The sequence below is a fragment of the Pinus tabuliformis genome, chromosome 8 (assembly GCF_031772625.1).
Source record: "Pinus tabuliformis cultivar Carrire ecotype Pingquan chromosome 8, CPIR1, whole genome shotgun sequence".
NCBI lineage: Eukaryota > Viridiplantae > Streptophyta > Pinopsida > Pinales > Pinaceae > Pinus > Pinus tabuliformis.
This window is the reverse complement of record NC_142294.1, coordinates 1216211320-1216223033: the sequence shown is the minus strand read 5'-3', so window position 1 is coordinate 1216223033 and position 11714 is coordinate 1216211320. Positions and strand designations below refer to the sequence as shown.

General features: G+C 40.0%; 2 protein-coding genes across 2 annotated transcripts; both read left to right on the top strand.

Moving 5' to 3' along the window:
- The first annotated feature begins 5518 nt into the window (after positions 1–5518).
- On the top strand, positions 5519–6505 carry LOC149239762 (uncharacterized). The gene has a single exon (XM_089369966.1). The coding sequence runs from the start codon at positions 5519–5521 to the stop codon at positions 6503–6505; it is 987 nt and encodes a 328-aa protein (XP_089226092.1).
- An 81-nt stretch (positions 6506–6586) lies between these two features.
- LOC149239761 (uncharacterized) lies at positions 6587–8191 on the top strand. The gene is made up of 2 exons (XM_089369965.1): positions 6587–7205; positions 7617–8191. The coding sequence occupies exons 1-2, from the start codon at positions 6587–6589 to the stop codon at positions 8189–8191; spliced, it is 1194 nt and encodes a 397-aa protein (XP_089226091.1).
- The last annotated feature ends 3523 nt before the right edge of the window (positions 8192–11714 follow it).

Sequence of the window (11714 nt, the reverse complement as noted above, 5' to 3'; positions counted from 1 at the left end):
TAAGGATGCGACAATAGATGAAGATGAATGTGCTAAGGTTTTGCTAGAAGAAGTTGACAAGCAGAAGGGGAACCCCATACCCAAAGGTGTTGTTTCTCTTGAAATGTTGTTCGACTTACAAAATCAGTTTCAGGGACCCCCAAACATAAAGACTCAAAGTTCCACATCGTTGCATGAATAGATCAATCTCATAACAGAGGATGACCCCAAGTTTATCAATTTCGATACTTATTGCTCTCATGGAAAATGGAAAACCTTCATTGAATTATTCAAGAAGTATCATTATATTGTTGCTTGAACATATGAAGATCTGGAAACATATGAAAGCTTGACTTCTTAGCTTAGTGCAACATCTAAAGGCCTTGCAACTACAAATTTATATACAACAGATACAACATCATGTTTCTCACTATGTTGGTTCCTCTTGATCTTCGTCCTTAGCCCTCACTTGCATATATTTCGTAGTTCGAAGATTTTTTATTTTCTTTTCAAGTTTTGATTACTTTTGGCTTTTAGGAGTGAGTATGGAAGAAGATTCAACATCTTTTCTCCATAGGGTGACTCTTCCAAGTCGAATATGACATGGAAGCAATCAAGGTTCAATATATTTCTCTATTCATTGAATGCCCATCCATTGTTTTTATTTTCAATCAGTTAACTTATCTATTCTTTTATTTTATTTGCAGCCTGATTCCACTACAATGGGGTTGAAAAAGAAGTGGGAAATCATATTGGTAATGGAGAAGCATATTGCAACACCTTTGCTAGTTTGATTCTTTATTTGATCCATTTGTCTGAATTATATGCCTTTCATTTCAATATTAATTGATTCGTAAATCGCCGTGGATATTACACTCGACAATTCGTCACAACAAATCTAATAATATTATATTAAAAATCTGAAATTCTACACTGTTACAATTTTATTAAATTTTTAGATCTATATATTTTACTACAATTATTGCTTGCATGTGAATGGAAATTACACAGAAAATAGCAAACATCAAAATAAAATCTCACACACGCACATAAGACACAAGATATGCTCTGAAACCCTTTCGGGAGAAAACCTGGCTAGAAGGTGAGGTTGCTCTGCTCCCTTTTTATGTTTAAAAATATCATTTCATGTACAAAGAAGTATGGTCTCTGACTCGTGGGCTGCTATAGTGCATAAATCCTCTCTGTCTGCTCTACATCCTATCCCTTTTGGTTATTTTTTCTCAACTATGGAACAAATGCACTCAAAAGAATGGAATGCCACTTCCTCCTAGTCGCCCGATTATAACACAACCTGATAGCCTACTAGTGGTTAAGTTTGACTACCTCAACTCTTAACCAGAGTTACAATATAGACTCTTCTAGAGTATTTTACATCGAAATCAAGTGTCTAGCCCATTTTCCATGAATAATGGGGGCTAACGCAACATCCTCTTGAACCATGGTGGTGAAAACATGAAGGTCATCTTTTGAGTGGAATAACTTTCGCATACAGACTCCAATTGACGTGCTTCTTGTGTCATTGGAAAGATATTTGTGTTTAGAATAACATGAAGATGTTTTTCACTAAAGCGATAAAGTTTTACACCCAAAAAATGTTGTAACGATTTAAATGCTTAATGATATATTTAGTGACGTTAAGTAGAATTTATTGGGTTATTTAGGTTAAATAGTGCTATTATAATATGAAATAAATCAAGATGAATGACTTTGAAGATATCAAAGGAACTCAATTATCTGATTTGAAGACTTTAACGGAAGAGAATGCCCGTAAGTATTCAAATTTTTTGGTTGTTGAAAAATGATGGAAAAAATGCTTTCATGACCTTGATATTTGAGTATATTTATCAGTTATTTGTTTATTTATACATAAATAAATCTCAAATTTTAGGTTTCTGACCTCTGTAAGAAATAATTCATAGAATTTGATATCCTAGTTGACTGATTTTTGTTTCTAAATTATATAAAATAATATTATCCAAAAGTTTAGTTTTGAGCCACTATGCTCAAAAGGGTGTGGTTGCTAAGACTAATGGTCTCCCAATTTTTGGTGTCATATGTTCATCATGTGTCTCATAAGGTTTATTACAAAATGTGTTGCAATCAAGATTTCATAGTGTCCGTACAAAATCACTTTGGAGTCAATTTTTATGGATTTTCAGGGTTGAATTTCATTTTCTAAAATAAATTAGTGATGTTACACTACAGGATTAAGGATTGAATTAATATTTAACCTATTGAAATGATATGTGAGAATTCCCTTGCTAGAACACTTTGTATGGAAAATAGTATAAGGGATATTTTTTAATAGTGAATGTGCTTTGGCTTGAGAATTTTCTTAAAGGATTGAATTAATAATTAACCTACTGAAATGATATGTGAGAATGCCCTTACTAGAACACTCTGCATGGAAAATAGTATAAGGGATATTTTTTAATAGTGAATGTGTTTTAGCTTGAGAATTTTCTTAAAGGATTGAATTAATAATTAACCTATTGAAATGATATGTGAGAATGCCCTTGCTAGAACACTCTGTATGGAAAATAGTATAAGGGATTTTTTTAATAGTGAATGTGCTTTGGCCTGAGAATTTTCTTAAAGAAAATTGGAAGGGATTAATTTACTAATTTGATTTTGTTTTTTATGTTTGGTGGATTTTTCATATTGCATATTAGTTTTATCTAATTTGTTTTGCATGCATTCATATTTATTAATCGTTTTGATGCATCACAATATGCATTTTTTTGGAAGGATGTTACGCAAGATGTAGAGCTTGGAGGTGTAGAAGAAAAAGATGATACAGGGAAATTGGGGACTCTTCACGATGACAAATATGGGTTTTCCTCAGTTTGTGACAGAGATGAGGTGATTCTTAAACCCACTTGGGGATATTTTTTTGGATGTAGGTTTCTTTATTTTAATCATAGATTGTGTGAGTGTCAATGTGGTGATGGATCCTTTTATTTTTTTGGATATTCTTTGTTTTCTTTCTTTGAAATAAATATCATGGGGAAACCCGCCAGGAACATCCCCTTATTCGAAGGATGGTACACATCGTAAATTGGATTATGTTGAAACTTGAAGCTTCATCGACATAAGGCTCAAGGCCATTTCAACAATATACTTGTTAACAACCAAACATTTCACTTGTGGTAATTTAATCTAGGTGGGGAGTATAACAATAATTACTCCCAACCACTCTTGCTAGGCACAATTCACAATTTTGTTTAGATTCTCATGTTATTGACTTATTTTATTAATATTATTTGAAAGAATGGATTTGAAATGTGAATAGACTACATACAATTTTCATGATTTATATTTATTTTCCCTTATATGTCTCACTAAGAATGTAAAGATAATCATGAATGGTGCAGGATGAATAGCCTGAGGCTATATCTAAAGTTGATAATATGTCAGAGCTATCCAACTCCTTTATCAGGGTTAGTGTTTCTTTGAAGCCCCTGAAAAGGAGACAAGTCATTATCTAGAAAATGCAGCTACTGAGATAATGATTACACTAGCTATTTACTTAATATCTAATGATGTTGGTAACAAAAATTTTCAAGTTCTATACAATTTATGATTTAGTTGATAATTAATGTTAGTGTTACACACCTTATTAAGCAAATATTTATAGTCTAGGCAATATGGACTATTTTTTTTATAGTTTTACTTGTGATAGATCACTATTTCTCTACAAAACTTTTGAAATTGCTATGGGAACTCAAAAGAGAGCTTGTGCTATGCAAGTCTTTGTGCATGAATAACCAAGAAGATGAGGTTGGAACTGATGGTTGAGCACGCGGCAGCCTTCCTTCTAGGGTTTCTGTAAACCCTGCTACGACAGACTCCTCCTGACCAAGGTCAGCTTTGACAGTCTCTGGTCGATCTGCGGCCAAACGTCTTCTGCAGGCAATCTTAGGACTAATGATTCCCCCTCAGGGGGAGGGCGATGCGCCTCCCCCAAAGGACGACAGCAAAAAGCAACGAAATGAAGAAAACGACAACGCAGAGGTGCAGAGTGAGGGTAATACGGATCCAAGCGCACATCAGGACAAAGCTCAGGATCAGCAGGATCAGCCCAAGGTCAGCTCATCCACATGCAAGCCAGTAGCTACTCAAAGGCCAAAAGTAGAATTTCTAAGCCATCGAATCAATGCCAGAATACAGTTCATGAGGGATCACGCGTTAATAGGCAAGTTCATCAGACTTTGGCCAACTGAGAAAGCGCTGAGAGGCTGGATAGCCTCAAAATGGAATCCAAAGGGCCATATTACTCTGCAACTAGGCCCTAAAGGTGTTTTTATGGCATATTTAACTGCTTGGAGGATCGGAACAGGGTTCTGGATGGAGGGCCGTACTTCTTCAATGCTGCTGGCCTGTATCTCAGAGGATGGGTAGAACGTTTCAACCCTGACAAGGAAGATCTCAGTTGGGCTCCGGTTTGGATAAGGCTTTACTCTCTTCCTGTGGAATATTGGGAGGAAGACTCCTTGCAAGAAATCGGAAATGCACTGGGTGAATTTATCAAAGTGGCAGAGGAAACAAAAATCAGCAGATACACCTCATATGCCTGAATCTGTGTCTACATGAACCTCAATCAAGCCCTGCCAGATGCGGTAAGTTTATTTCATGATGATATTGAATGGGTTCAGCTGATAGATTATGAGCATGTACCGTTTCGGTGTAGAAAATGTCATGATCTGGGTCACTTATTTAGGGACTGTCCTCTAAATAGAAAACCCCCCTCCCAGATGTCCTCGGACAAGCCTGCTCCTGATGGATTTACCAAAGTGGTTAGCCGTAGAAGAAACCACAAGAAATCGGTAACTAATCCCAGGACGCATCCAGCTAGCTCCTCCAAACCTTCAACCAGCAACAGCTTTGCTGCTTTGGCAAGTAATGATGATCCTGAGTCCGAAAATCCCTCTCTCTCTGAGAAGGAAACCATCAAAGATAAACAGAAAGCGGCCTTATCGCTCCCAGAAGATCCGCTGATCAGCAAAACTCTCCCCCATACCCAGATCAAAACCCCAGCTTGGAAATTTCAAGGAATGGAGGTCGATAATATAACACTTAGCCCAAGAACAACAGTTGAAACAACTGAAGAGCTACAAGAATCCCAACTCATGAAGGAAGATCTAGAGAGCATAGACATTGGCGAACTTGATATCTTAGGCCTAGAACAGGCATGCAAAACAAAGAACTTTGATAAAATCACAGATCAACAAGTAGACAACCAGGTGGAGGTCCTAACGCGAGCATAAAAGCATCACTCTCTTGGTGTTCAAATTGGGAGTCCTTGGGATGGAAAGTTTATTGCCAAAGACAACAAAAAGCGTGGGAGGAAAACCACTCTCCAAAGAACTATCAGAATAGGAGAAATGTTAGTGGAGTCAGGCAGATACTCCAAGCTAACTAAGTACTTCAACATCAACCCCAATACTTCCCAATGAAGTTGATTTCATGGAACATTAGAGGGCTCAACAGCCCAAGGAAAGGTAGACTACTCAAAAACATGATCATGCAGGAAAAACCTCAAATTCTATTCTTGCAAGAAACTAAATGCAACTCAACAGCTTTGGAAAGAATCGCAGCGAAAGCCTGGCTAGGTGGGCTGGTAACAACTGTAGATGCTCATGGGGCATCTGGTAGCCTTGCAATTCTATGGGACGTGCGCACTCTTTTGCTCAACAATATACATGCAAACAAGAACTTCATCCAAGCGATCTTTCACATAAATGGCACCAACATTTATGGTCATATTACTAATGTGTATTTTCCTCAGGAAACTATGCACAAAATTGAAATCCTGGACATCCTTTCGGAGCTCAACACAAATAGGCTGCACCCTCTTTGGATTTCTGGAGGCGACTTCAACATGATTGCAAGGCTAGAAGAAAAAAAGGGAGGTAGGAATAGAGGTAACAGAGATGGGAATCACCTAAAATACTTCATTCAGAATAACTGGCTTATTGATATCCTCTCCAACAACGGTTTGTTTACATGGAATAACAAAAGAGAAGGATCGCATCAGATTGCTTCATGCTTTGACAAATTCCTCTTATCAGACAATGCAATTCACTTGGGTGGAGAATTTGTAGCTTCTATCCTGCCGATATCGGGTTCCGATCACTGGCCTATAGCCCTTCAGTGGAATCGCCCCGGACACAACATTCGACGGCCTTTTCGTTTTGAATCCTTCTGGATGTCTCGTCCGGACTTCAATAAGTTAGTCAATTCAGCATGGAGCAATTTTTCCCCTTCTAGTGGCTCCAAGATGTCTCAATTTCAGCAGAAGATCAAGCACCTCAAAGGAAAAATCAAGCATTGGAATCACACTTCTTTTGGTAACATCTTTCAAGCTCAGAATGCCCTCAATCAAGATATGAAGAATTTGCAGCAGAGGATCATAATCGAAGGGCGATCTGAGGACCTGAAAAAACAGGAACAAATTCTTGAATCACAAATCTTAGCAAGAGCAAAACAAGAAGAAACCCTCTAGAGACAAAAATCAAGAATAAAGTGGCTGAAAGACGGAGAAAAAAACAAAAAAAAATTTCACAGAACTACCGTTCAACGCAGAATGAATAACAACATATCCCACATTCAAAATGAGCAGGGAGCAAAGATTGAAACTCATGAAGGTATTGAAAGTGAATTCATCAATTATTTCAAGCAAGCACATCAAGAGCCAAACATAGACAGAACGCCAGCTATTGACAAAATTATGAGGAACATTCCCAAACTAATCTCAGAGGAGCATAATCAACTCCTTCTCCGACCTGTAGACCTTCAGGAAGTTGAAGATGCAGTGCATCAATTGAAAGCGGGTAAGGCGCCGGGTCTAGATGGATTTACCTCCAATTTTTTTCACAACTTTTGGGACCTGATCAAACTGGAGGTTTGGCAAGTGGTGGAGGAATCGCGTACATTAAGATGGATTTTCCCTGGGTTAAATGCCACTTTCATTGCGTTGATTCCCAAGGAGGCGGAGCCCAGCACTCCTGATAAGTATAGGCCTATCACTTTATGCAATATTATTTACAAAATTGTTTCCAAAATTATTGCTTCCACACTGAAATTACTGCTTCCTCTCATCATCTCGCCTGAGCAATCTGGTTATGTAGAAGGCAGGCAGATAATGGATGGAATTATCCTAACTCATGAAATAATCCATTCACTGAAGCAATCCAAGAAACCAGGTATGCTGCTCAAAATAGACTTATCCAAGGCTTTTGATAGCTTAAGTTGGATTTACATTCAAAAAATTCTAACAGCTTTTGGTTTTGCTCCTCCTTGGGTAAGGTGGGTTATGAGTCTGTTATCTTCATCATTCTTTTCTGTGCTCATCAATGGCATACCTTCGCCCACCTTTCATCCCTCTAGGGGTATTAGGCAGGGAGATCCCCTTTCTCCCTTCCTATTTGTCATCATGGCAGAGGGATTGGGTCGCAGCCTCAAATCAGCCCAGCAATCTCAGCTCCTCAAAGGCTTATCCTTTCACAACTCCCCTACTTTCTCTCACCAACAATTTGTTGATGACAACATGCTTTTCGGCCATCCATCTGTTTAGGAAGCTTGTCAACTCAAAGCTCTCCTGTATGATTTCTCAGAAGCCTCTCGAGCCAATGTCAACAAAGTCAAGTCTCAAATTTTCTTCTTTAACACTCCTGTCATTACCCAAAATGCCATAGCGCATATTCTTGGCTTCACCATTGCCATGCTCCCATCCAAATATTTAGGAGCGCCTCTAACTACCTCAGCTCTTAAGCGCTCCTCCTGGAAAATCCTCTTAGAAAAGCTAGAGGTTCGTCTCTTCCTTTGGACTCACAGGGCTCTTAATATGGCCTGCAGATTAGTCCTCATAAAAGTTGTTCTTCATTCCATGCCACTCTACCTCTTTTCTATCTTGGCCGCTCCCAAATGGGTTCTCAAGGAAATCAAGAAGCTCCAGTGCTCCTTCTTATGGGGTAGCTCTGGACCCACCCGTAAATGGGCTCTTGTCAAATGGGATAAAGTCTGCCTTCCGAAGGATGCTGGTGGCATTGGTTTGAGGGACCCGTCTCACAGTAACGAAGTCATGGGAGCCAAAATTTGGTGGAGATGGCTCTCTGCACCTTTCACTCCCTGGGCTTCTCTATGGACCGCCAAATATGCAAGCAATTGCCCAATTGAAGAACGAATATGAATGTCAGAAGTGGGCATGGGATCATTGATATGGAATTTGGCCAAACAACACAGGACCCTAATTCAACAGCATAGTTTTTGGGAAGTCAAGAATGGCAACACAACTAGATTCTGGGAGGACTCCTGGCCCACCACTATCTCTGGGTCAAGCACCTAAGGCAGTCGCAAGAGAAGCAGTAGCTGCCAAAGCTCAAGGACATTCTTTCTCACCTACAGTTACCAGAGTAGGATTTGCATGAGTTAGACAAGGTCAGACACTTTTGGAATCCCTCCTCCATACAGGGTTATAGACGTTGGGTTGAAGCGGATCAGATTCTAAGGCACGGCACTGAACAGGCTCAACACTCTCTCACTTCAGAATTACTGAAAAGGAAAATACTTTTTTCGGAGGAAATGGATATTCTTAGGTGGGGCTATGAAGAAAAAGGCACTTTTACCACAAAGGAAGCTTACAATATAATCATCAAGGAGTGCATAGTCAAAGATGTATTATGGAGCAAAGTCTGGGACCCCTCCAACTGGCCGAAAGTCTCTACCTTTCTTTGGCTCCTATGTCAAAATAAAATCCTCACTTGGGATAATCTCAGAAAAAGAGATTATCATGGCCCTTCCATATGCCCCAACTGCAAGCAAGAAGAGGAATCCATTATACATCTTATGCAAGCCTGTCATATTGTGTGCAAGCTATGGGAAAAAGTCAGCTTTCGTTGCCAAAAAGAAGGCAGAGTTCATGGGGACATCAAAGCTACAGTTCACAACTGGAACCAATCACCGTATCAAAGCAAACTTCTAAACACTCTGTGGAAGCTTATCCCTGGACTCCTGATGTGGAACATTTGGAAGGAAAGGAATCGCCGGATATTCAAGGACCAATCCATGTCTATAGAGAATCTCTGGACCATCTTATGCCAAAATATCAAAGAATCCCTCTCCACCATTTCTTGGTCCCAGGAAGATCTTCCTTCTCTGCCACAAGAACAATCCATCTGGGCAAATTGGAATATTCATTTGAATCAAGAGCTTACCTCCAAAGAAAACCCACCTCCGCTTGGCCGTCTGCCTACAAAGTGGATCCCCCCCCAAATAACATGATTCAGCTTAACTTCGATGGAGCCTCAAAAGGCAATCCAGGAAGCTCAGGCTTCAGAGGGGTCTTCAAAGATCATCAGGGGACTCCTCTACTACTTTTTCTTGGCTCAAAAGGTTGGGACACCAACAACTCAGCGGAATTGGAAGGCCTATGGCAAGGTCTTACCTTAGCACAAGACAGAGGATTTTTTCCGCTTATCATAGAAGGGGATTCACAGATCATTATAAATATGGTAACCAAAATCATGCAAGGCACTCCCTCGCACAACGTAAGCAACAACTAGCGAATGGCACAAAGGCTTGAGCAAATTGATATCTGGTTTTCTCAACACAGGGTCATTTCCATTAAGCATACCCGTCGAGAAGGAAATAAACTGGCAGACTTTCTTGCAAATATTGGAGTGGAATGTGGGCTGGAACTTCATATAGGATCACTCTCCAGCATCGCCTCAGACTCCCAACTAATGAATTACCACACCATAGTGAAGAACGATATGAACCAGGAAGAAGAAACACACCCGGATGTGGGTGCTTTAATGTCCTAATTAAAGAAGGTTTTATGTAAAGCCGGCATCTGGTCCTGCAGGTGGCAAATCCGCACAACCTCCAAAATTCTCCCGCGGATGAAGATGGATTATAAGTGGTACCTGCAGATCATCAAGCATTCGGAATTGAATGCGCCTCTTGTTTGAGACTCTTCGCAGGATTTTTTATTTATGGCTTCGTTGGTTTTATCCGCTGTCATTCCCATCAGGTCTCCCTTCATCAGCTCGTCTCTGTCCCTGCATCCCTGCAATGCTCTGATAGCTTGGTTGCATGTCTGGTGTAAGACTTTTATTCGGCTCCCTTACCTTCGAACCTGCTCTGTCTGGCCTTGCTCTTCACCTCCTTCAGGTTACTTCGTTCCCTTGACAATGGTGCGTCACCGTGGTTGCTCTCGCCATGGAGGCAGTAGTGGAAACCGTGGGCGCTCTCAGCCTGCTCCCCAGAATGTTATCCCTCTGGCTTCGGCTTCCCCCTCCTCAGACAATGGCAAGCCTTTCCCGCACAATTCGTTCCAAACCACCCACTTCAAATTCCAAAGTCGTCTGAATAGACCGGTTCTCTCGGCCAGCATCACTGTAATTTTGGCGGAGGAAGAAGCTCGGCCTAATGTCTCTGTGCATTCCTCAACTTCGCAGTCTCAGGATGATAGCGAACTCCAGGGAGAAGATGTGGGTATTGTGTTCAATTGTGGTGAGTTGCAGGCTGAGGGGAGTGTCCCTGATGTCTTCAAGCCTCCAGAAGACAACACACAGGATATCTCGGCTTCTGTTAATCCGGCGAACTCCTTCGGTGGCAATCAGCGCTTGGCAGCTCTTCTAGGTGGCAGCGGTACAGGTGCTGAGGACAATGTTGATGACTCGTGGATGGGCAATCCTTGCCTGGTGGAGAAGGAAGCTCAGGACCCCCAGACAGATGCTTGATGCCTCCGGGGCCTCGTCTGATGTCGCAGTTTCTCTTCTGGCTCTTTTGTCCAATGTGTTGTGTTATTACGACTTTTGTTAATGTGTTTTGTATCAAGTCTTGGCTCGGCAAGTTTATCAGGTCCTTGGTTTTTCAGTTTTGCATATGGTTATCTGGGCAGCACAGAAAGTTTGGCTACAGCTCTCCTTTGACCTGTACTGTGGTTTACCATTATGGCCAGCTTCTTTGTATGTATGGATTCTGGGTCTTTTGTATCTGGTTATCTCAACCCTGGGATAGTTTGTCAGTTCTGTTGGACAGCTTCGGCTTCCTCTGAGGTCTTGACCTCCTTGTAACTATATTTTCCTTATATTAATAGAATTAGCCTTTACTTAGAAAAAAAAAAGAGAGCTTGTGCTCATAGGGTTCTACAAGGCCATGATTTATATAAGCTTTCTTGATAACAAGGTCACTTGATGAGAATAAAGGCTATATCTCTTAAGCTCTTCAAATATGCCAAAAATTCCTAGAACAAGCTAAACACTTATTTCTCTATCAGATGAAACATATTGGCATCAATGCTATTTGTAAGATTTTAAGACAAAAAATGTTAGCACTTCATAAATCTGTAGAAGTTGGTGTTGTAAATGAATTTTAGACAATTTCAAAGTCTTTCATCTTTTAGAGTTTTTTGTTTCTAGTTATTGTTTACTTACATGTCATAATCTTTCTATATCAATTGTTTATGTGAGAAGTGACATTCTATTTCAACTTTAAAGGGGTTGTTGACCTTCAAGCATAATTATTCTTTGTGCTCAAATTTAGAAGGTAATTCTTAGTGTACATTTTTTGCTTTTTTATTCACTCTCTTGAAGTTGCTCTTGGTGGAGGATATGCCCTAAATATATTATCATTGAGCTCTTGTTTTAAAATACTTTGCTGTGAATGCCTTACACTAAATTTGGTGATCTCTTTCCATATCTATTCTG

Excerpts from the sequence above, each read along its gene's own strand:
- LOC149239762 (XM_089369966.1), top strand. The coding sequence starts at position 5,519 with ATGATCATGCAGGAAAAACCTCAAATTCTATTCTTGCAAGAAACTAAA.
- LOC149239761 (XM_089369965.1), top strand. The coding sequence starts at position 6,587 with ATGAATAACAACATATCCCACATTCAAAATGAGCAGGGAGCAAAGATT. Across the intron at positions 7,206-7,616 it reads GAAGCAATCCAAGAAACCAG|AAGCCTCTCGAGCCAATGTC; the intron begins GTATGCTGCTCA and ends ATGATTTCTCAG.